The 26,579-nt window shown below is 41.5% G+C and overlaps 2 protein-coding genes across 2 annotated transcripts in view; both read right to left on the bottom strand.

Annotated features, from left to right (window-relative positions):
* Positions 1–26,579, bottom strand: part of LOC144511734 (sushi, von Willebrand factor type A, EGF and pentraxin domain-containing protein 1-like) — a 398,606-nt gene that overhangs the window by 300,523 nt on the left and 71,504 nt on the right. The window lies entirely within an intron of this gene.
* On the bottom strand, positions 301–26,278 carry LOC144511690 (C4b-binding protein alpha chain-like). The gene is made up of 10 exons (XM_078241922.1): positions 26,060–26,278; positions 21,546–21,737; positions 20,479–20,575; positions 17,922–17,995; positions 16,514–16,696; positions 12,559–12,744; positions 10,742–10,942; positions 1,506–1,589; positions 1,140–1,229; positions 301–494 (listed from the first exon to the last, which is right to left on the bottom strand). The coding sequence occupies exons 1-10, from the start codon at positions 26,136–26,138 to the stop codon at positions 301–303; spliced, it is 1,380 nt and encodes a 459-aa protein (XP_078098048.1). The 5' UTR covers positions 26,139–26,278.

The following is a 26,579-nucleotide window of genomic DNA, read 5'->3' as shown; positions in this document are numbered from 1 at the left end:
GGCTTTTGAGAAACTCTGGGTGGATAAAGCACTTATCTGACGAAGGAGCAGCGCTCCAAAAGCTAGTGGCTTTTGCTACCAAATAAACCTGTTGGACTTTAACCTGGTGTTGTGAGACTTCTTACTGTGGATAAAGAACTACAACCACTGACAATAATTGGAAAGTAACTAAAAATCCAGTTCATTTGTATTACTGCAAATTATTAAGCCAAAAGCTGTTAATTCAACTGGTCCATAAACCTGTTACATGTTCAAACTTTTCCATTTCTGCAGATGACAATTGAATCGGATTCTGATCTATCAATTCTTAACTTGACATTTTGGTGGATTCCCATTAAAATGTCCAGTTGCTGTGCAGGTGATGGTGTCTTCACTGATCAGGGAAAAGCCCATAAGACATGAATATTTTACTACACTTGCAAATGTCCAGAACTCTCTAGGTGGTGATGAAACTGTTCCACTGGCAATCGGTGGAGGATCAGGACATTTGACAACTAGAGAAAAATGAAATTCAGATAGACTATGAAATCACATAGCTCATCAACACAGAAGTAGGTATTTTCACTTTTTTGTCACTAGCCAATTTATGTAAATTGCTTACGGAGGTAGGGTTGCAGCAGGGAGTATGAAGAATTCCAGCTGATACAGTTTCATTTTATATTTGAGATCATTGGATCTGTATTCTGCTAAATATAGAAGATCAAAACAAATCTCTGAAGACCGAAACTAACAGCCAAGATAAACTGATGCACATCAGCAACTGAACTGTATTAACATGACCCCTTCATCAGTTCTCTCACATGCGGAGCAACCTACTGTTCATTTTCAGCATTTTCTCCAAATAAGTTCAGCAAGATCAAAGTCCTTATGATAACAGAGACTCAGTAATAGCCAAAGGTAGGACCTTGATTCATTGAATGGCTGCTACTTTATGTCAAGAATTAAATGTCAAAATAAAAATATTAGCTGTACTTGAAATTTGCACCCCAATTTAGGAGACATCATAATAAGCAACTTAAAAAGCTAACACAGAAATGATATACTCCAGTTAATTTACTTACGTTCATTTGGATCAATCAATAAGTACAAAAAATAAAAACAAGGCAACCATTCTATGCAATTTAGAATTCCAAACTTACTTTCACATGTTGGAACTGGTCCATCCCAACCAGCAGCTGTACATGTCCAGGTGGTCTTACCAACTATTTTGTATCTGAAATGAAAAGAAACTGTTACAGTAACAAAAAAGTTCAGAATATCAAAAACTAAACAGATTTCTCCTAAATCACACTATCACTGTTCCAAGGGTAAAAGTATCAATTCATTAGCAGCAGAGCAGAAAGCAAAAAGCAAAAATACATTTGTTGGTATGAAGCCCTAGCTGGGTCTTCATCAGCCCAAGCTCCGACCACTGGAATTTCCTCACCCACCCCCAGAGTTCTCCACTTTTCTGCCTCCCTGTTTTCGCCTTCTTTGACCAAGCTCTTAGTCAGCTACCCCAATACCTGCATTCCTTATCTGGCTCAGTGCTACGTTTTGCCCGATACTGCTCCTATGAGCACCATGGGAATAATCTGTTACAACAGGTACTAAATGAACATTAATTAATTAGTTGTCAAACAGGCATCAGAGTTCTTACGGATGTACCAAGCAGGATAAAGAGGAACCAATAGACTTGCATATTTACATTTCCTAAACACATGTTCCCTGCTGAACAACTCATGGAATTGAGGGCAATATATTAGCCTGGACAGAGAACTGGATACCTAAACAAACATTCAGGATAAATGGGTCATTTTCAGGTTGCTTTAACTAGTGGGGTGCCACAGAAATCAATGCTGGACCACAACTTTTACAATCTATTCAGATTCAGGGATGAAGTATATGGTATCTCGATTTGCAGGACAAAGGTAGGAAGTTAAAACTTGAGCAGCATATAAAAAATAATCTGCAAAGGAATCGGGATTGCTAAAGTGATGGGAAAAACAATATTTGGCAGATAGGGTATAAAGTACGAAAATACAAGCTTGACCACTGTTGTGGACAGAACAGAAAAACTGAATATTTAAGTGGGGAGAGACTGAATACTGCAGTAAATGGCATCAGGGTGTTCTTGTACAATAATTCAATATTCACAATGAGCCTACAGATACAGTAAACTGTAGGAAGTCAGATGAAATGTTAGACTTTATTGCAAGGGTATGGTGCACTCCCACCAGAGTACATGACCAATTTATCAGATGAATGGGGTCAGTATGTGGTAATCAGCGGAAGGTTTCATTGCCCATATTTGACCTGATCCCATGAGATTTCCTAGGGTCCAGAGTCAATCTTAAGTACTCCAAGGGCAATTACCTCCTCTTGTGCCACCACCTCTGCTGGGTTTAGCTGCCAGTGGGAAAGGACATACCTGAGGATTGTGATGGGGCAGCGGGGGAAAATGGCATGATCTATAAAGTGCAATTCCGAGCGTATGGCTATGTCAGGCTTTTGCTTTTCTAGTCTGTGAGACAGCTCTCCCCATATGTTCGTCAGGAGGTCCTTTTAGGGCTAACTTAGCTGGTTTGCTCTCATCATTTCCAATGCCTACATCGAGGTTAGGTAGGCTGTCTGGTTTTCTTCCCCTTTTTTATTAGCTTTGTAACAGTTTGATAAACTAAGACAGACCATTTCAGAGGAAATTTAAGAGTCAGCAAGTATGGTAATGACTGCTGATTTGCTTGTTAAGGCCATGATCCCAACAGCACAGTGGGTGTACCTATACTATATGGATTACAATGGTTCAAGCAGGCTGCTCACCTGATGAAGGAGCAGCGCTCCGAAGGCTCGTGATTCTAAATAAACCGATTGGACTTTAATCTGGTGTTGTGAGACTTCTTACTGTGCCCACACCAGTCCAACACCGGCATCTCCACATTATGTTTATCAAAAGGCAGAGCAGGCTCATTGGGCCGAATGACTACTCCTGCCCATATTATTCATGACCACATGCTGGATTTTTGCATCTTGCCAGAAAGAGAATATTCATGCATCTGGCCTCATGAAAAGTAGCATTAATGAAGGAATCAAATACTACATTTCAATACTGAACCCCAAGATTATGTATTCCTTTAAAATGAGTTGTCACAGTATCTAATCGATGAGATTTGGACACAATGCAGTTATGATGGGGTGAAAATATATGGGCTGGAATTTTACTTTGCCTGGCGTGATTAACCCAGAAGAATGTGAAATCACGGGAGAAGACATTGGCTCCGTGTCCCAATGCCATCATGCACCTCCGCCTTATTTTGGTTGGTGGGCATGCGTGACAATCGAATGCACACCCACCAAAATCAAGCAGGCAATTTAGCCCATAAAGGGGTCAATTGAACTCAGTTTTGCTTGGCCTGTTGGCTTTTATGCATGGTGGGTGGGGTCAATTGGCTAGGCGGCCTTTAAGGTTTATCCGCAATCTTGATCCAGGGAGGAATGAAGCCGATTTAAAATTGAGCAAATATGCTGTAGATCAGATCAGGGACACCCACATTCAGAGGCAACACAGGAAATCATCACCAAGAATAAAGTGAGCAAGTGGTTTCCTTCTCAAGGTGCAACAAGATACCATGACAAACCTTAACTCAAAATCTAAACAAATTAAAATTCTTCACTTATAGTGAAGAACCTTATTTAGTATTTGATAAATTGGACACTTACCCTTCATCACAATAAAAAGTAACTTCACCTCCTAAAGTGGTATCTGATCCATGATAATATCCATTCTGAATCTTCCCAGGATTACTACAATTTCTTGCTGGAAAAATAATGTTGAGTCGGTAAAATAACCCATATTCCCCCAATGGGGCCAGTTTAATTTTATAAAAAGATTGCATGATCTTTTTCAGATTATAGTATTCCCCAATTCTTCTGTGCTTTATATTCAATACTAAAGTCTTCATGGCAACAGAAATTAAAGATTCCATCCAATCATGGCTAAGACATACATACAATGAAGGGGTTTGCCAGCCAATCCAAATTCCGCAGAAAGCTCCAGCTTTAATTATAACAACAGTTAGATCCATTAAAGCCATAGCAATTATGGCCAGATTAATTAATTTCAGATGTGAAATAATTTTATTTATTCATCACAAACAAAACACTTGCATTTATATAGCCTCTGACAATCAGAGATGTGAAACTCTGTGGGTGTTTGTAAGCAGTGAAGTATTATGTGCAGCCACTGTTCTTTATCATAGAATCCTCCAATGCAGAAAGAGGCCATTCGGCCCATCGAGTCTGCACCAACCACAATCCCACCCAGGCCCTTTTCCACATATCCCTGCATATTTACCCACTAACCCCTCTAACCTATGCTTCCCGGGACACTAAGGGGCAATTTAGAATGGCCAATCAACTTAGCCCGCACATCTTTGGACTGTGGGAGGAAACCGGAGCACCCGGAGGAAACCCACACAGACACAGGGAGAATGTGCAAACTCCACAAAGTCAGCGACCCGAGCCGGGATTCGAACCGAGGTCCCTGGAGCTGTGAAGCAGCAGTGCTCATCACGGTGATACCGTGCCGCCCCACTGTGCTACCGTGCCACCCCTTTACATACGTGGTTTAAATTTGGTTACCTACCCTGATACTGGCAATGAAGTCAAAGTATTTGTGGCTTTAAATATGGTGTCTATTCTATACACTGGAAGCTCCCACAGACAGAAATGAGGTGACCTGAATGGCTAATGCATTTTTAATGCCGTGGCGCCAGGACACCGAGAAAAGCATTTTGCAAATCAAACAAGAAATATAGCAGCATCCACAGAAAGAAAAACAGTTAACATTTCAAGTCAATAATCCATTCTTCCTGATACAATTCTCTCTCAGAAACCCTGTTGGGCACATTCAGCATTTTTGGTTTTATTTCAGATTCACAGCATCAGTATTTGGCATTTTTAAATACGTGGTCACAGGATCTTAACAGATGCAGAATCGGTTTAACCTCAAAAGGACAAACACCGGCCTTGCATCAACCTCAAGTCTAGATTATATAATCCCATCCTGCTGTGAGATGGTGCATCATTCACATCTTTTATAGCCCAATAGGAAACTTGTTCAGTCACTAATAACTTTCCGACTTGCACAAGAGGCTCTGCCTTTGCTTTCTAAGCAACGAGGTGAATTGCCTGGTTTACACACTTGCCAATACTCAACAGCTCAGCATCGACTGGCTGTGTGGATGTCCGCTCCAGGAATAATCCCAACACTTCATATTGTACGACAACAACAACAACAACATGTAGGGTTGGCTACGCAGTCACATGAACAACTTTGCAAAGACCATTGTAATATTTCAATGGTGGTCAGGTGAACATGGTGAAGAGTGTTTCTCATTCTGTGTTATATCAATTATGAAATATTAGACACAGACACAATGAACCCTGGCTAAATAGATGATTAAGGTTCACATCTGTGGATAAGCATGCCAATTCTTTCCAAGGACTAACATGTATGAATTAACATGAGCAGTTTGTAAATTGGTGCAGATCCAGTGTCACAAAAGCCAAATGACAGCAGTGATATTGTTCATCCGGAGAGAAGTTTCATGTGATTGGAGTTAGCTTTGGCTTGCCTGTTATTCAGGGTATTGACGACAATATCATTGTCCCTCAGATCCATATTAAAAACAAAATGGATCTATGATATTTAACTTATCCATCCAGGACAGCATTTTAACAGCTCATCTGTGACACGTGATTTCATTGATTATCCAAAGTGGAATCATATACTTGGGTTGATTTTTTTAAAATTCATTCGTGGGACATGGGTGTTGCTGGTTGGCCAGCATTTATTGCACATCCGTAGTTGCACGAGAGCAGTTGAGAAGTCAACCTCATTGCTGTGGCTCTGGAGTCACATGTAGGCCTGACCAGGCAAGGATGGCAGATTTCCTTCCCCAAGGACATTAGTGAACCAGATGGGTTTTTCTGACAATCGACAATGGTTTCATGGTCATCAGTAGATTCTTAATTCCAGATATTTTTTATTAAATTCAAATTCCACCATTTGCCATGGCGGGATACAAACCTGGGTCCCCAGAACCTTAGTTGGGTTTTTGGATTAATAGTGGAGTGATAATACCACGAGGCCATCACCTTCCCTCATCATGTCCATAATATCAGTAATATCTTCCAAAATAGCACCATTTAGTTAAAAGAGTACTTCACTGTGGAAAGTTATTTGTGCTCCCACGAACACTGGCACTTCATAAAATTAATCCTATTGATCAGATGCTTGGGAGGCTAAAGCATAATGCCCAGTTAAGTGTCTATTGGAGGAGCCACATTAGCATTGCTGTCCCAACTGGATGCTCAGGGACCTCAAGGAATGAAAGATGAGCTTTCCAGACACTGTTGATTGCTTTTCATTAGGTTGTTAAGCCTTATTTTTACATTATATTTCAATTAACAGTAATGTTGTTCTTCCCGCACCAGGCAGGTTGTCATCCGATTCCTTAGCTCGTTTTTCCTGGAACAGGTCACCAAAAGATTATAGAACAAAGAACATTACTGGACAGGAACAGGCCCTTCAGCCCTCCAAGCCTGCACTGGCCACACTCCCCATCTGAACTAAAACCCCCTATCCTTCCGGGGACTATATCCCTCTATCTGTTTGTGATTCATATAAACGATCTGGAAGAAGGTGTAACTGGGGTGATCAGTAAGTTTGCGGACGACACAAAATTGGCAGGACTTGCAGATAGTGAGGAGCATTGTCAGAGGCTACGGAAGGATATAGAGAGGCTGGAAATTTGGGCAAAGAAATGGCAGATGGAGTTCAATCCTGATAAATGCGAAGTGATGCATTTTGGTAGAAATAATGTATGGAGGAGTTATACGATAAATGGCAGAACCATAAAGGGTGTAGATACGCAGAGGGACCTGGGGGTGCAAGTCCACAGATCCTTGAAGGTGACGGCACAGGTGGAGAAGGTGGTGAAGAAGGCATATGGCATGCTTGCTTTTATAGGGCGAGGCATAGAGTATAAAAGTTGGGGTCTGATGTTGCAGATGTATAGAACGTTGGTTCAGCCGCATTTGGAATACTGCGTCCAGTTCTGGTCGCCACACTACCAGAAGGACGTGGAGGCTTTGGAGAGAGTACAGAGGAGGTTTACCAGGATGTTGCCTGGTATGGAGTGGCTTAGTTATGAGGAGAGATTGGGTAAACTGGGGTTGTTCTCCCTGGAAAGACGGAGGATGAGGGGAGACTTAATAGAGGTGTATAAAATTATGAAAGACATAGATAGGGTGAACGGTGGGAAGCTTTTCCCCAGGTGGGTGGTGACGTTCACGAGGGGTCATAGGTTCAAGGTGAAGGGGGGGAGGTTTAACACAGATATCAGAAGGACATATTTTACACAGAGGGTGGTGGGGGCTTGGAATGCGCTGCCAGGCAAGGTGGTGGAGGCGGACACACTGGGAACGTTTAAGACTTATCTAGATAGCCACATGAACGGAGTGGGAATGGAGGGATACAAAAGAATGGTCTAGTTTGGACCAGGGAGCGGCACGGGCTTGGAGGGCCGAAGGGCCTGTTCCTGTGCTGTATTGTTGTTTGTTCTTCGTTATTCCCATCCTCGTCATGTATTTCTCAAGACGCCCCTTAAAAGTCACTGTCGTATCTGCTTCCACTACCTCCTCTGGCAGAGAGTTCCAGGCACACCACTCTGTAAAAAAAACTTGCTTCATATCTCTTTTAAACCTTGCCCCTCGCACCTTGAACCTATGCCCCCTAGTAATTAACCCTTCCACCCTGAGAAAAAGCTTTGACTATCCACTCTGTCCATGCCCCTCAATCCTGTAGACTTCTATCACGAAGCCCCTCAACCTCCGTCATTTCAGTGAGAACAAACCAAGTTCCTCCTCCAGATCAGGCAACATCCTGGTAAACCTTTTCTGTACTCTCTCCAAAGCTTCCACATTCTTCTGGTAGTGTGGCGACCAGAATTGAACACTGTATTCCAAGTGCAGCCTAACTAAAGGTTCTATAAAGCTGCAACATTACTTGCCAACTTTTAAACTCAATGCCCTGGCTGACGAAGGCAAGCACGCCATATGCCTTCTTCTCTACCTTCTCCACCTGTGTTGACACTTTCAATGACCTGTGTACCAGCAAATCCAGATCCCTCTGCCTATCAATACTCAAGGGTTTTGTCATTTACTGTACATTTCCCATCTGTATTAGACCTTTCAAAATGCATTACCTCACATTTGTCTGGATTAAACTCCATCTGTCATCTCTCTGCCCAAGTCTCTAACAAATCTATATCCTGCTGGATCCTTCAACGGTCCACAATTCCACCAACCTTTGTGTCATCCGCAAACTTACTAATCAAACCAGTTACATTTTCCTCCAAATCAATTATATATATTACAAACAGCCAAAGTCCTAGCAGTACTCCTTCAGGAATGCCACTTGTCACAGCTCCCTCATTCAGAAACACACCTTCCACTGCTACCCTCTGTCTTCTATGACCGAGCCAGTTCTGTATCCTTCTTGCCAACTCACCTCTCGTCCCGTGCGACTTCACCTTCTGTACCAGTCTGCCATGAGGGACCTTGTCAAAGGCCTTACTGAAGTCCATATAGACAACATCCACTGCCCTACCCTCAATCATCTTCGTCACTTCCTCGAAAAACTCAATCAAGTTAGTGAGACATGACCTCCCCTTCACAAAACCATGTTGCCTCTCGCTAATATGTCCACTTATTTCCAAGTGGGAATAAATCCTGTCGCGAAGAATCCTCTCCAATAATTGCCTATCACTGACGCAAGGCTCACTGGCCTGTAATTACCTGGATTATCCTTGCTACTGTTCTTAAACAAAGGAACAACATTGGCTATAGCTTGAGGGACACCACTCCACATCAAGCATGGCTGACTAAGAGTCTTGCCTGCTCTTTAGCAGCTGCTTTTGCCATGTGTTGGAAGGATTTCTCAGGTTGATACTCAACCTGTGTCCATGTTACAAATGCACCTTCCTTGGCCATCAGAGGCTGGGACATTACCCACTTCAAGACCTCTCAACTATCAGTATTAACTGCCACTTACGATACAGAGAATGGAGGTGGTTGGGAGCATAGGCGTTTCTGTACAAGACCTGTAATACATGGGACAGAAATTTATACTAGAAAATTCGAAAGTATGCACAAAACATTTTTACAATATAGATTTTAATGAATTCTTATACCAACCACAGTGAGGTGCCACTCTCTATTTAAGCATGTATATGAAGTTCAAGCACTGGAAGGTCAAATCTATCACAACTTGTTTCTGAAAATGTTTCACTTCTCAAAGCAGCCATAGAACATCTTTAGCCATGTAAGTAATATATGTGTTCATCACAGCTCACATGGCATTCACACATCCAAAAGATTTACGGACGGCACGATAGTACAATGGTTAGTGCTGCTGCCTCACAGTGCCAGGGACCCTACTTGGATGACCATCTGTGTGGAGGTTGCACATTCTTCCCCTGTCTGCATGGGGTTCCCCCGGGTGCTCCGGTTTCTTCCCACAGTTCAAAGATGTGCGGGTTAGGTGGATTGGCCATGCTAAATTCCCCCTTAGTGTCAGGGGGACTTGCTAGGGTAAATGCATGGGGTTATGGGGATAGGACCTGGGTGGGATTGTGGTCAGTGCAGACTCGATGGATTGAATGGCCTCTTCTTGCACTATAGGATTCTATGATTCTGTGTGTGTTGATCACACAAGAATCCCATGGACTGTATCCATCAACCAGATGTAGCTCAATGCACAAATAATGAATGGGATTCTCTGACCTTCACCCCACCACTGCTGCCAACAAGAATGTGGTGCTCAGCCAAAACTCCACTCCCTGCAGCAGAACCGGAGAATCCCAGCCACAGGTGAGATTGAAGGTTTCCAGCAAAAACATATTTGGAGCAAGGAGAAAGGAAATAGATTTGAAGTGAATAGGCTTTCCTTGGCTAGCAGGGATAGAGGGATCTGGATGTGCAGTTTTATAGGGGATAAAGTTAACTATATAAATAGATAAGACCATAGGAAGAGAGGTGTATAATACAAAAACAAGGAGGAAACAAATGAAGGCTGGGAAGCAGAATTGCAGCAACAGAGATACCACTAAATAGACCATGAGAGGTAACAAGTAGTTTGAGCAGATTATTTAATAAATGGACAAGATAATCAGAGTGGGGTATAAATTAACGTTTTAATTCTGAAGAGTACAGCACCCAATAGGAGGTTGAGAAAAATGGAGGCGTACAGCAGTTTTTCCTCAGCACTTCATTCCAACTAGAATAGAGTGTCAATTGTATTTCATTTACTTTCTCAAAGAATTCTCTTTGGAGTAACAGAAAAAAATGCAAGAGTGCGAATTTTAGCAGTCTCACGTGTCATTCTTTGGGAGTGATGATGGGGCCTTTGCCCAGACTTCATTCTGGATCAAGAGTGCAACTCACAATCCAACACACACTGCAGTACTTGAGGGAATGCAGTATTGGGGAAATTCTGTTACACCATTGGTGGTTCTTTACTTATCTACATTTGAGACACCTCACCATCACCCGGACAAGAATAGTCACTTAGATGCTGTCCTGCAAGACTGCACATCCACATGGAAATGAACTCCAGCACAAGTCACTGACATTGACAGAAAATGGGCCAAGGGAAATTCAAGCGAGGGCAAGGAAGAAAGGAAATAAAATTCTTACTTACATTCACAAACAGCCTGTAATGGTGACCAAGTTGCATTTGTCCTGCAGGTAATATATCTTGAGCCTCCTTCCTGAAACACGTAACCCGGGTGACATTTGTAAGTAACTCGAGAACCCACAGGAAAGGTGGTCTGAGAAATATATTTGTCAGTTGGTGAACCATTTTCCAACGCTGGAGGCTTGCCACACTGATCTATTACAACTGAAAAAAATCAAATTTAGTTTCAATTAGTCTCCCTTCCTGTACATTCAGGTCACATTTAAAAGATAATTCTCTAAATGCAAAGTAGCTCAGGTCTTAAATTTATGCTAGAATTTTGGAGTCTTCTAAACCTACACTTGGACTTTCGCATTGCCTAATCCATTGGGCTGTAGAGAGAAAGCAAAAAAAGTGGTAGGGAAAAGAAAGCACTGAGTAGTCTTCGGCAGATGTGGGCTTTCAAACATAATGCATTAAACAATATCAACACTTCACAGAACCTGATTCAGAGAGGAGCTGCAGATTGGAAGGAAGGAATCCATGACAAAAATAGAGCTTATTGCAGTGATCAGTAACAATCAGTAACAAGGGCGGCACGGTAGCACAGTGGTTAGCACTGCTGCTTCACAGCTCCAGGGACCTGGGTTCGATTCCCGGCTTGGGTCACTGTCTGTGTGGAGTTTGCACATTCTCCTCGTGTCTGCGTGGGTTTCCTCCGGGTGCTCCGGTTTCCTCCCATAGTCCAAAGATGTGCGGGTTAGGTTGATTGGCCATGCCAAAAAAATTGCCCTTAGTGTCCTGGGATGCGTAAATTAGAGGGATTAGTGGGTAAATATGTAGGGGGATAGGGCCTGGGTGGGATTGTGGTTGGTGCAGACTCGATGGGCCGAATGGCCTCTTTCTGTACTGTAGGGTTTTCTATGATTTCTATGAATAGCTCTAGTCTTCCTGGTGTTCAGCTGGAGGAAAGTTTCACTCATCCACAACTTTATAATCGCACATTTTGACAGCAAAGGTAATCGGAGGTTGAGAAAAATGGAGGCGGACAGCAGTTCTTCCTCAGCACTTCATTCCAACTAGAATAGAGTGTCAATTGTAATTCATTTCCTTTCTCAAAGAATTCTCTTTGGAGTAACAAAAAAAAATGCAAGAGCGTGAATTTTAGCAGTTTAACGTGTCATTCTTTGGGAGTGATGATGGGGCCTTTGCCCAGACTTCATTCTGGATCAAGAGTGCAACTCACAATCCAACACACACTGCAGTACTTGAGGGAATGCAGTATTGGGGAAATTCTGTTACATCATTGGTGGTTCTTTACTTATCCAGCTAACTCCCAATGCTTACACTTTAAAATATTTAATTGGTGGTGGCACAAATGTGTTATTTTCACTACATTCAACAGCACTCTTTCCGACCATTACACTGATACATGATAGTGTCCCGATAACCAGAAAGAGACTGAAAGCCTGTGACACTAATAAATAAACATTAAAAACTATCTCTGTAATTATTTTCAGTTTTTGATTTGCTTTAATATAACATCATGCTTCCTATTGTCACACTTTGTGCATGTATTGCATCATGCACCTATTCACAAATTATTTTGCAATTGGATTAAGTAGTCTTTAATTTTTAATAAAACAATAAAATCAGAAAATGTCCTGAGCACCCATGCTCACGCAAGTTACCAAACAATTCAAAAAGTAACTCCCCAAAAAGTTGAATTGCTACATGCTAAAAGAAGTCAATAAACCAAATCACTAAAAATTGAATCAATATTTGAGCCATAATTCATTTTATAATGAATAATTTAGAACATCCAAGAAATGGTTACTCACGTGGTTCACAGGTAGGTGGTGGTGGTACAAATGTGTTATTTTCTCTACACTCAATAATACTCTTTCCAACCATTTTAAATTTGTTATTACATTTATACGTGATAGTGTCTTGATAACTGTATATAGATTGAAAGCCTGACACCATATGCGCATTTTCGGGTAGTTCAGGGCGAACACATCGAACAACTGTCAAAAGAACAGTGCATTAGTTTCTATTAAATATTAAACAACTGCAAGTATAAATTCCTCCAGTCTAAAGTAGGGATAAACAAGCTCTGTGTTAGAGCAGCTATATTTAGCTTTGCGGCTAGCTTAATCCAGTTTCTCGAAGATTAACTCATCGGAATCTCAGCTAGTACAAATGGAGGAGTCTCAGGGGAACCTTGCAAATGGAGTGTGGCAATTTGGGGAAGGCGGTATTCCATTCTTTTTCAAACCTTTTCAAGTTCTTACTTCGGTACAAAAGAACAAACTGATTCATCGATATCTGGTACGTTATTCCCCCACTAATAAAAAGTAGTTTGCAAAGTTAATGTATGGCAGAGGAGCTTGGCCAAGTGGAATGTGCCTCCTGCGGCATGAGGGAAATCATGGATGCAACAAGTGCTCTGCAAAAATATTGCACAATGTATCACCGATCACAGGAGCTGGAGTTCCAGGTTCCTCACTTCAAACAGTGATTGGTGTCAGTGTGATATATCTGTGATAAAACTACTGTGGGTAAAACTAATGGGGATGCAGGCACACTGCAGGATAGGAACATGCAGGCAGAGAGAATGGGTAACCACCAGGCAGGCGAAGAGAACACAGCAGATAGCGCAGGAGCCCAGTTCATCATGTTTGGTAACCAGTTTTCCATTTCGGACACCAGTAAAGGTGATGATTCCTCAATGGATTGTGTCAAGAGCCAAGTCCATGGCATGACACTCAGCTCAGCTTCATAGGAGGGAGAAAGAAGAATGGAAGAGAAATAGTGATAGCAGATTTGTTATTAAGGGGAACAGACAAGTGTTTCCTTGGCTGTAGTTGTGAAGCCAGAATAGTACCTTGAACCCACTGGTGCCAGGATCAAGGATGTCACAGATTGGCTCTGTGATATTCTTCTGGGGGGGGTTTGAATAGGCAGAGGCTTTGGTCAATATTGGTACTGATGACATGGGTAGGAACGGAATGAGGTCCCAAAGCAGATTTCAAGGATTAAATGGTTAAAAGCAGAACTTCAAAAGCATGTAGTCTCCAGATTACTCCCAGTGCCAAATGCTAGTGAGCATAGGAATAAAGAATTCAGTGATCACATGGCTGGAGAATTGGTGCAAGAGGGAGGGCATCAACACTTGTTTAAGGGCAGGTTGTATCTGTACAAATGGATAGGCTGCACCTTAGCAGGAGTAGGGCTGACATCCTCACAGGGAGATTTGCTCGTGCTGTTGGGAGGGAATGGGAACCTGAGGGGGAGCTCATATTGGAAGGAATACTGATGTGAACAAGTAGAAAAGCAGTAAGCAAAATTAGAAGACAGTCAAAGTAAAGGCAAGCATCAAATAAGATCAGAGAACTGCATAACATTAAAAAGACAAAGTTAGGGGCACTCGATCAGAATGCACTAAGCATTTGCAACAAGGTAGGTAATTCATTTGAAAGCACAAAGATGTAAATGGGCTTGATTTAATTGCTGTTAGGGACTCAGTTACAGGGTGACTTGAGACTCGGACCTGAATATTCAAGGGTAATCATTTAGGAAGATAAAAAGGAGGAGTTGGGGGTAGCATTGTTAATAAGGGATGAGATTAGCATATCAGTGAGAAGAGACCTTAAATCAAAGGGTCAAGATGTAGAATCAGTTTGGCTCGAGTTGAGAAACAGCAAAGAGCAGCAAATATTGGTGGTGGTTGTCTATAGACCAAATTGTAACGGACACTATAAAAATCAGAAGAGCTGCATGTAACATGGGTAACACAATGATTGGCAGTCTTCAATTTACGAAACTAACTGGCACTAATGCTACTGAAGATTAATTCCTGAGTGTACACAAGATGGGGTTTAGGAGGAGTATGTTGAAGAACTAACAATGGATCTGACTTTTTAAGATTTAACATTATGAAATGGTAAAGGGCTAATATTGCTATAAAAGGGAACCTTCAGGAAAGTGACCATAATATGATTGAATTATCACTTCTAAACCTAATGTAAAATTATTTCAGAAACTAGAGTCTTAAACCTGGACAAAGGAAGCAATGAACAGAAAGAAACAGAGAGTATGAGGCTCAAGTTGTCGAGGGTGAATCAAGAGAAACAAGTGGATAAAGAGGTGGGAATATGATTTGAGAGGAGTATGCAAGGTGATTTCAAAAGACTATATAGACAGGCTTAAGTGAGTGGGCAAGTAGGCTTCAAAAGACAGGCTTGTGCAGGCAAGAATATGACAGATGTTAATAAGTGTAAAGTTATCCAACTAGGTAGAATGTATTCAGGAAGGCAGAATATTTCTAAATGGAGAGGAGTTGGAAGCATCAATATCCAAAATAATCTGGGTATGCATGTTCATGAGTCACTAACAGCTGGCAGGCAGGTGCAGCCAGTAATTGGGAAGGCAAATGGTACATTGGCTTTCATTGCAAGGGGATTGAGTACAGGAGTAAAGATGTCTTGGTGAGACTGCACAGAGAGTATTCTGCATAACAGTAGTGTGCAACTTGCAACCTGCAGGCCACATGTGGCTAGTCAGGGTTGTGCGTGGGTCCTATGAGACATTTGACCATTGCCCATGTGCAGCCTTGCCAGATTCTTCTGATTGACACCTGTGTGCTTTGCTTCCTACCAGTATTCAAAGGTCAGAAGTTGGGATGTTCACTAAGGACATATAAATACTGTGGCTAAAAGAGCAAAATCAGAGGCTAGGAATGCTGCAGTGAGTAATTCACCTCCTGACTCCCGAAAGCCTATCCACTATACGTAAGACGCAAATCAGGCATGTGATGGGATATTCTCCCCTTGCCTGGATGAGTGCAACTCTAACAACACACAAGCTCAACACCATCCAGGACAAAGGAGCCCCACTTGATCGGGACACCTTCCACGAACATTCACTTCCATCACCACCGAAACAGTGGCAGCAGTGTGTACTGTCTACAAGATAGTCTGCAAAAACTCACGAAGGCTCCTTAAGCAGTACCTTCCAAACATACGACCAATTTTGAGCATTTCAACCAAATCACCTCTTAGCCACCATTTCATCAAGAGGAACAGCCCTAACCGCTCCAATTTATCCAGAGGAGGTTTCAATCCCATTCCTGAAAACCTCTGTTGCACTCTCTCCAATGCATTCACAACATTCAGCAGAATGCCCCTGTTAATGAAGCCTAGGTTATTAGGTTTTATTAACTGTTCTCTCCATCAGTCCCGCCACCTCTACAAGCTATGCACATATAAAGCCGGGGCTCTCTGTTCTTCCATCCTCTTGAATTTTATCACTTACTTTATGTTGGAGCTCCATGCTCTTGCTACCAAAATGCATTGCCTCACATCTCTCTGCATTGAACTTCAGCTGCCATTGTTCTACCCACGTCACCAAATTCCCTATATCCTTTTGAACTGTGCTCCTCAGTTTACAATACTATCAAGTTTAGAGATTAACAAAATTAGCCTCTCATAGAAAACAATGAGCTGAATGGAATTAATTAATAAAATGCCAGTTTGAAGGACTCTGCATCGCCAGCTCCAAATCCATGTTGTAATGGAGCGCGAAGAGGGCTTTTGGGGAAGGCTGGATAGATGACCAATTACAATCACTGACAACAACATCTGTATATTCACAGAAAACCCACTTCATTTGTAATACCCCAAAAGGTTACACCAACAGTTGTTAATGCCATTGGCCCATAAACCTGCTATGTGTTCAAAATTCTTCATTTCTGCCGATGACAATTGAAACTAATTCCGATCTATAATTCTTTACCTTGACATCTTGGTGGATGCTCCTTCCACTCTTGAGTTGCTGTACAGGTGATGGTGTCTTCACCGATCAGGGAATAGCCTGCAATGCATGAATATTTTGCTACACTTCCAAATGTCCAGAACTCTCCAGGTGGTGGTGAAACTGTCCCATTGGCAATAGGTGGAGGATCGGGACATGTGACAACTAGAGAAAAATTAAATTTAGTCAGACTGTCAAATCACATACTTCAGTGGCAAAGCACGCTACCTCACCAACACACAAATAGGTATTTTCACTTCTTTTCCACTAGCCTATAACTGAATGGCGAACCAATCTTATGTAGATTGCTTATGGCAGTGGGGTGGCAGCAGGGAGAATGAAGGAATTCTAGTTGTGTTTACATTGCTATTGCTTCATGTTGCATTTGAGATCATTGGATGTGAGCCATCCACATTCTGCTAAAATATAGAAGATTAAAACAAATCTCTGAACTAAGCTTTTTTCAAAGCAAATTAGAATATCAAAACCAACAGTCAACATAGACTGATGCACAACAGCAACTGAACTTTATAAACATGACCCCTTCATCAGTTCTCATGCTGAACAACCTACTGTCCTTTCAGCATTCTCTTCAAATTGTGAGTTGATACATTTAGTCATCAAATTACCACACAGTTGTGAAGTTTGTACATTTTGACATGAGAATAGCAGTCTTGGTGTCACAATTGGATGCTTGAATGCGAAAGAATTATCAACCCATCAGAAGTTTATCAAGGACCCCACAGCAATAATGAAGTAGATAGAGCGCAGTTTTGCAGGTCTGGCCATTTATTATCTTTCCCTGCATCCCTCACTGGAATTTGTAGAGGTTAACTGCATTACTGCTTCGCAAAGATGGTGTGATACACAATTGCACACAACCTGAAGTCATTAAAATGGTATATGACTTAATCCAGGTGATATGTTTCCCACATCAAAATGCAATGTTTTGGTTTATGTAGCTTCTAAATTCAGGAAGTGACATTCAATAATTGCCAAAAAGAATTACTGCTAATTAACATTTCATTACACAATACTTCTAATATTTGAAGAATGTTTTTGCTTCTTGCTCTACTCCAGCCAATGATCACCGTGGAAGATTGCTTCCTACTGATCCCGTCTTCAAGAGTCCATATGATAGCAGAGACTCAATAACAGCTGAAGGTAGTTGCTTGATTGATTGAAAAGCTGCTCCTTCAGTTTAGGAATGAAATGTCAACATCAAAATATTAGTTACACTAGAAATTTGGCACCCCAATTTAGGGGATTTCAAAATGAGGAACTTAAAATAACTAAAATGTGAACCAAACACTCCAGATATGTTAATTCAATCATTGCTTTTCTTTTTAAAATGGTACCCATTCTATGCAAATTTGAATTCCAAACTTACTTTCACATGTTGGAACCTGGCCATCCCAACCAGCAGCTGTACATGTCCGATAGGACCTACCAATTATGCTGTACCTGGGGAAAAAAAACTTGTATTGTTAGTAGGAAGTCCTAGCTCGGCCTTATGGCTCAAGCTCATTGCCCAATACTGGTCAAATGAAGCACTCTGGGAATGTTTTAAGTGCTTAAAAGAACACACATCAATATTGTTGGTTTTCAGAAATAAATCAGATTTGACAAATTTATTGGAGTTGGGAACCAGCAGATGGAGCACATTTATACTTCCTGAACACAAATGCTTCCTTCAAAATAACTCACGGCATTGGGAGTGATATATTAGCATGGACAGATAATTCGCTGACTAAACATTCAGATTAAAATAGGTCATTTTCAGGTTTCCAAACTGCAACTAATGCGTGCCACTGGGGATCAATGATGGGCCTCAACTATTTACAATTTGTATTAATGATCTGGATGAAGGGATTAAGCACATTATAGCTCAACTTGCTGACCAAATGTAGCTAGTTAAAACACATGAGAATGACAAAAATATTTGCAAAGGAATTGGGATCGGTCAAGTAATTGGAAAAAAATATTTGGCAGATGGAGTATAAATGTGGGAAAATGCAAGGTTGCCCACTGTTGTGGGAAGGATAGAAAAGCTGAATATTTAAGTGGGCAGAGACAGAATGCTGTCGTGAATGGCATCAGGGTGTCCTTGTCCATCACAAAGAGAGCCTACAGATGCAGCAAACAATAGGAACCCAATGAAATTTTGGACTTTATTGCAAGGGCATGGAGCACAAAAGTAGGGAGTTCTCATTACAACTGTGCCAAGGCATTGGCGAGACCACACCTGGAGTATGGCATACAGTTTTGTGCCAGAATTCTACCACCTCGCCCGCCACAGAATCGGAGTGGGCGAGGAGTGGACAGTGGAAATGACCGTTGACCACGGGCAGGAATTTCTGGTCTCCCTCGAGCAAGACTGTAAAATCCCACCCTTAGTATCTATAGAGAAGGAAAGATATACTGGCATTGAACATAGAACATAGAACAGTACAGCACAGAACAGGCCCTTCGGCCCACGATGTTGTGCCGACCTTCATCTGAAACCAAGATCAAGCTATCCCACTCCCTACCATCCTGGTGTGCTCCATGTGCCTATCCAATAACCGCTTAAATGTTCCTAAAGTGTCTGACTCCACTATCACTGCAGGCAGTCCATTCCACACCCCAACCACTCTCTGCGTGAAGAACCTACCTCTGATATCCTTCCTATATCTCCCACCATGAACCCTATAGTTATGCCCCCTCGTAATAGCTCCATCCACCCGAGGAAATAGTCTTTGAACGTTCACTCGATCTATCCCCTTCATCATTTTATAAACCTCTATTAAGTCTCCCCTCAATCTCCTCCGCTCCAGAGAGAACAGCCCCAGCTCCCTCAACCTTTCCTCATAAGACCGACACTCCAAACCAGGCAGCATCCTGGTAAATCTCCTCTGCACTCTTTCCAGCGCTTCCACATCCTTCTTATAGTGAGGTGACCAGAACTGCATGCAATATTCCAAATGCGGTCTCACCAAGGTCCTGTACAGTTGCAGCATAACCCCACAGCTCTTAAACTCCAATCCCCTGTTAATAAAAGCTAACACACTATATGCCTTCTTCACAGCTCTATCCACTTGAGTGGCAACCTTTAGAGATCTGTGGATATGGACCCCAAGATCTCTCTGTTCCTCCACAGTCTTCAGAACCCTGGAACATTGGAAGCAGTTCGGAGAAGATTCATCCCAGGAACAGTCTAGTGAAGGAGTTGGAGGAGAAAACATTGAGCCTATACGAATTGGAATTGAGGAAAATAAGACGTGATCATATTAAAAGATTTGGAAGAGGCTTGACGGACAGAAGCTGGGAGGAGGATCTTTCCCTTGTAATGAAATCTAGAACTAGGGGGCATAGTTTCAAATTCAAGACAGAATTTCTTCTGAGCATTAATCAATAGAATTCTCTGCCCCAGAGATCAGTGACAACTGAGTTATGGTATACATTCAAAGCCGAGTTAGACTGATACATTGTCCAGGAGTCAAGACTAAGTGCCAAGCAGGAAAGTGGCGTTAAGACCACAGTCAGATCAGGGTGAATGACCTACTCCTCATGATCACATGCTGGATTTTGGCACCTTATCAAGGGGAGAATATTCATGCAGCCTGACTCATTTGAACCGTTGCTTTGATCCCCCAGATAATGCATTCCTTTTAACAGGTTACCAAAGGACCCAACAGAGGAGGTATGAACACTCAATCCAGATGTTATTGGGCAAGATATACATAAACATTAAATTTCCACAATTTAAAATAATTCAACAACCAAGCTACAGATCAGGAAACCCACATTCAGAGGCAACACAGGAAACCACCACCAGAAATAAACTGAGCAAGTTTCCTTAAGGTGCAACAAAATACCATGACAGACTTCAGTTTAAAATTTAAACAATATAATTTTTACTGCACAACAAGCAATCTCATTTAGTATTTGATAAACTGGACACTTACCCTTTATCACAATAAAAGGTAGCTTTCATTCCGAAAGTGGTACCTGATGCATTATAATATCCATTTGAAAGGTCACCTGGATTACCACAGTTTCTTGCTGAGAAAAAGTAGTAAAGATATTAAAGTACACCACACTCTCCAGCTGGGTTTTGAACACCATTCACAGATTAATGTTAGGAAAAATAAGAGATCTCTCCAATCCTACTATGCATTATATGCAAGTCCTTGTGGCAGTGTTAATTTAAAATGATATGCAATCGTGACTTCAGGTTTAATGCAAACTCAAGGCAATCTCATAATGGAGGCATTTACCAGTCAACCCAACTTAGTGGAATGACTCAGCTTTATTGTATCAGCGCTCAGATCCATTAAGGCCATAGCAAATATGGACAGATTAGTAAATAAATGTGGTGCAGAGATTCAGCGGTTTTCTTATGATCAAGACAGAAAGTAATTTGTATAGCCTCTCATCACTTTACATGGAAGACACTTTGGGTGATGGTGCACTATTAAGTATTTGGATGTACGGTCGCTTATTGAACTAAATATGGCAGCCATTCTGTCCACCAAAAGCTCCCACAGATAGCAATGATATGACTGACTGGTTAATCCATTTTTAATGCTGCTGTGACCAGGACACTGAGCAAAACACTTTCCAAGCGAAAACAAATTATCTGAAGTATTTAACATGTCTGGCAGCCAAAATCTATGTCCAGTTTCAATTGTTGGCAGGATTTTTGTTTGATTACCCATTGGTAAATACATTTTTCAACTAACGGCTCCCAATACTCTGGTGTTATTGGTACCCAAGGTAGAACACTAACCATTACTAATCAATATCCAAATGATTCTTGCTCAGATTTTCACTGTTTGTTGGGTGAGAATAATCAAAGCCTATATTTCAGGCACTCACCATCACCCAGACTCTAAGAAGAATGGTCACTTTGGATGCGATACTGAAAGGTTGCTTGCCCCAGCACAAGTCATTTCCTTGGAGTGAAAATCGATTGAGGGAAGAAATAAATAAAGGCAGTGGAAGAGGGGAAAGACAATTATTCATCACTTACGTTCACAAACAGCCCGTAATGGTGACCAGGTTGAATTTTCCCTGCAGGTAATACGTCTTGAACCTCCTTCCTGAAATTTGTAACCTGGGTGACACTTGTAGGAAACTTTAATACCCACAGAAAAGTTGTGCAAAGAAATAAATTCATCAGATAGAAAGCCATTTTCCAATTGTGGAGGTTGATCACAGACCCCTTTTTAAAAAAAAAAATCAGGTTCAGAATTGAGGAATAAGTATATCAAGATCACATCTGAAATATAATCATATTCAATCTAAAATACCCCAGTCTTTCTTCTCACTTAATGCTGGAATTTTTGGGGTCTCTTAAAACCTTTAATTTCTCACCATTTTCAAATCGACTGAATTTTTTTGTTTTAACCACCTTCAAAGAGTCAAAGTTGTGATTCTAAACATCAAAAAATACAACTACTTATAATATATACAGCTTTAACAAAATGTCCCAAGGTGCTTCACAGGAGCATTATAAAACAAAATCCAACAGGGAGGCATCTTCAATGGAGGAAGACGAGCTACAGGGAAGGGGAGGTGTGGCAAAGGTATTCCCGAGCTTGAGATCCAAGCAACTGAAGGCATAGCCATCAATTACAACCAGGGATGGACACAAGGCCAGAAGCAGAGGGGCGCAGATATCCTCAGGGGTTATTTGGCTGGAGGCGATTACAGAGAATTCTGGGCAGGATTTGAAAACAAGATTGAGAATTTTAAAGTCAAGACGTTGCTTGAACAGCGGTTAACATGGATCCTGGCGCATAGGTGAAATGAGGGAATGTGAAAAGTTTAAGGTAAAATATGACAAGGTACATGTGAATGAGGATGGTTAATCAAAGTATTTAAACAAATTTTAAAATTCAATATATTTCACAGTTTAATAATTGGATTGTGTTACTATCGTTAGCAACTTTTAATACCAGAGATAAGGGGAGACAGAAACCAAAAGGGGTCATTTTGACCTGAGACACAGTTAATTAAAATTGCCCCCAAGACTTATCCACTTATTTAATGCACTGTTCCCACTATCTTCTGTGCAAGTGGCAAGGACACCTATTCGAAACTGACTGATCTTTTTAATTAAAAACATACAAATTGAGGTCTGAAATGGTTAGCAGAATTTGACTCAATTTTTAAGTTGTTACCAGAACATAAAGTCAGTGTGGCTTTTCTGCCAGTTGTAGACAGTGGGAAATGGATTCGGGGACAGATGTGGTCCAAACACAGCTTAATACAAACTTTATGTAGGTGACCCGAAATGCAAGCTAAAGTTTGTGAACAGATAGAATTTTTTGAAAACAACAGAGGGGGTGGGGAGAATTTTTTGAAAACAGCGGAGGGGAGCAGGGGGGTGGGGGCGGGGGGAACAACTGACTCCATGAGCATGGAATTCCACTCACACTTTTGAGATTTTTAGAAATAAAAAAATGCATTCACAAAAAGAAAACTTAAGCACACAAGATTAAAGTTACACAATTAAAACAGTTTTACAAAACAGCACTCCCCACAAAAAAACCTCACTTCGTCAGAACATTAAAGGAAACACCTTCTTGGCAACAATTCCTTGTAGATTTCAAACTCCAAATCCAGTATTAGCCAAAGTAAAACTGCTGTCATTTCGGTAAAGGAATGGCACACAATTTCTCAAACTCTTCCACTTCACTGTGAAAATCCAAGAAAATTCAGAGACAAGACTGCTTTCTGACAATAACTTGACTGGCTTCTGAATGGCTCTTTCAGATTTTGCACCTTCTCAGCACAGAGCTGTCCCCACGATATCTTCCCCAAACAGTCAACAACTCAACATCTCTCCTTACATATCCTTTGTCCATTTCATCTTCAATTTCATTCTCCTTACCACCTCTGTACTCAATTTTTGCAAAATACAAAAATCTTTCATGTATTCTTATCAACTTTCCTTTTGGGTCAAATGAAATTGAATAACCTTCCCTTGTTTACATTTGAAACCTTTTCAAAAGTCCCTTACTCCCCTTTCAAATATACAGCTGAAAAGCTAAGTCCCAATCTATTTCCTAATGCGATTTTTAAAAAACTAACCTATTTATTTACAAATCCACGTCACCATAGTCTTATTACAAATGTATGCAGTTAACTCCTTCACACTTTTTTACTCAGACTCTGCCAGAGAAGTTGCCTCCATTAACTTTTGCCTCGCTTATTTAAATTGGCACACACAGCCTTCTTTTCAGATTATCCTCCAACACAACAATCACCAAAATCCTCACGGGAAGCCATGGAAATGCATCCGGTGGCACAACGCCAGGGACTTGGGTTCGATTCCGGCCTTGGGTGACTGTCTGTGCGGAGTTTTCAAGTTCTCCCCGTGTTTCCTTCAGGTGCTCTGGTTTCCTCCCACAGTCCAAAGATGTGTAGATTAGATGGATTAGCCGTACTAAATGCATGGGTTATGGAGATAAGGCCGGGGGGAGGAGGAGGGGGAACAAGAGACTGGGGGTGTTCAGATAAGATGCTCTTTTGAAGAGTGGGTGTAGACTGGATTGGCCTCCTTCTGCATTATATGGATTCTATTGGTTCCATAAACAGTCTCAGCGATGATTAGAGAATGGAACTCAAAACAACAGTGACTTTCACATCCAGGCACAGTGTCAATGATGAAGAATGCAGTAAGAAGTCTCACAACGCCAGGTTAAAGTCTAACAAGTTTGATGAAGAATGATGAAGAATGCCAGAGAGGCAAGTATAGTTTTTTTTAAAACAGACGTCAGTAACAATCACCTTCCTGATATTTTGTAACAACACCACAATTAATATATAAAGTCTGGCAATCTGACATCAGAAATCCCAAGAGAAATGGAGATGTCTGGTGGAGTTTCCTCAGCATACATACGAACACTGACTCCATATTGGGGAAGGAGCAGTCCATGAATAAGGAGAGTTAAGGAAAGTCGGATTTAGTTTTAATGCTGCATATGATTAAGCCAGACCAGGAACGAGAAACAGAAAATTCTGGAAATACTCAGCATCTGTGGAAAGAAAGAAAGTTAATGTTTCGGATCATTAATCTTGACCGTTCAACAGGTGTTCAAGGAAAGCTTGGAATTAGATGTCATAAGCAACTTACGTGTATTAGTATTCCAAGCTCATCATCGGTGAAAAGTGATTTTAACATTGTTTGAAACTAAACCTGGGGAGGCGATGGCCTAGTGGTATTATCACTGAACTATTAATCCAGAAGCTCATCTAATGTTCTGGGGACCCGGGTTCAAATCCCACCATAACAGATAGTAAAACTTGAATTCAATTTTTAAAAAATATGGAATGAAGAATCTACTGATGGCCATGAAACTATTGTCAATTGTCAGAAAAACCCATCTGGTTCACTAATGGTTTAGGGAAGGAAATCTACCGTCTTTAACAGATCTGGCCACACATGTGACTCAAGCCACAGCAATGTGGTTGACTCGGGCAACTCGGGATGAACAATAAATGTTGGCCAGTCAGTGACAGCCATGTCCCATAAATGAATTAAAAAATTGGAATTGGTATTAAAGTAGCAGCATGAGAGTATCATACTCCACTTGGTCAGGGGACTCAGACTCAAGGGGCACGATCTTACTGGCGGTTCACACCCCACCACCTCTGCAAGCAAGGACGGAGAATTTGGCACTCAACCAAATTTCCATTTCCTGCAGCAGGACCAGAAGGTTCCACCAGCATGAACAGCCAAGACTCATGTTCCACTCCCACCAATTATAGAGTCAGGTCAAAGTCAAACTGCTTCTATCAATCTCAGCATTTGGACTTTAAATTCACCTCCGTACAAAAGCACAGATCAGAAAAGTCAATACTGCAGGCACGACAAGTGGAAGATATAGATTGATATTGTCACTGGCAAGTTTTAATTCAGTTCTGCGAGACCTGCTCTCTCCCATTGGCATTGGGACTAAAACTGCAAAAAGTCGTGAATGTAGCCCAGTCCATCACGCAAACCAGCCTCCCATCCATTGACTCTGTCTACACTTCCCTCTGCCTCAGAAAAGCACCAGCATAATTAAGGTCCCACGCACCCCAGACATAGTCTCTTCCACCTTCTTCCATCGGGGAAAAGATACAAAAGTCTGAGGACACATACCAATCAACTCAAGAACAGCTTCTTCCCTGCTGCCATCAGACTTTTGAATTAAGACCTTGCATTAAGTTGATCTCTCTCTACACCCTAGCTATGACTGTAACAGTACATTCTGCACTCGCTTGTTTCCTTCTCTATGTAAGGTATGCTTTGTCTGTATAGTGTGCAAGAAACAATACTTTTCACTGTATACAAATACATGTGACAATAATAAATCAAATCATACCTTACACTGTGGACAGAGGGCAGAGCTGTTCTGTCCCATTGACATTAACACCAAACCCTACACTGGGTACAGAGGGCAGAGGTGTTCTGTCCCATCCAGCAAATCTGCCCCATCACTGATCTGAAAACATCGCTGAAAAGCAGCAATGAAAAGCGGGGGCGCCGCTTACCCGTGACCCGGGCCACCCAGATGGCCATTAGAGCGAGGATCAGTCTCTCCGACATTCCCCAATTCTCTCGATCTCTCATCTTCCAGGAAACTTTCCCTTAGCTGGGGCCGGGAATTTGAAGAAAGCTCCTGGATTTTTTTTGCTTGGGAGATGCAGTAAATGCGGTTTTGCTTCCTTTTCCATGGGTTACCCTGGGCTCGTTAATGTATAATTGATGTGGTAGCAGGCTCGGTGCAATGTGAGTGCTCTCAGACAGGTAGCCCTATTTTAATCCCACCCATCCCATTTGAATGCATCAGTAGTGGCGGAAACATGTCCCTCCAATAGAATCAACCCATCCAAATGGCCGGCTTTGTTCCAGGAATATATTATAAACCAGACTGAATCGCAATACAGTAAACCATAACAGAGGCTAAAAATGAAAGCGTAATATAATTCACACCTAGTTCACATAGGGCAGAGTTCCGTTTGAATTTCAGGGAATTCATGGAGAAGGTTCAATGGCAATGGAGGCAAAACA

Source organism: Mustelus asterias, chromosome 25 (assembly GCF_964213995.1).
Source record: "Mustelus asterias chromosome 25, sMusAst1.hap1.1, whole genome shotgun sequence".
Lineage (NCBI taxonomy): Eukaryota > Metazoa > Chordata > Chondrichthyes > Carcharhiniformes > Triakidae > Mustelus > Mustelus asterias.
The sequence above is the reverse complement of the archived record's forward strand: the minus strand, read 5'-3'. Positions and strand labels throughout refer to the sequence as shown.

Coding starts and splice junctions, on each gene's coding strand:
- LOC144511690 (XM_078241922.1), bottom strand. CDS start 26,138: ATGAGAGATCGAGAGAATTGGGGAATGTCGGAGAGACTGATCCTCGCT. Junction 17,996..20,478: donor ACCTTTTATTGTGATAAAGG/GTAAGTGTCCAG, acceptor TTTTTTCCCCAG/GTACAGCATAATTGGTAGGT. Junction 1,590..10,741: donor ATTACAGGCTGTTTGTGAAT/GTAAGTAAGAAT, acceptor ATGTTCATTTAG/TACCTGTTGTAACAGATTAT.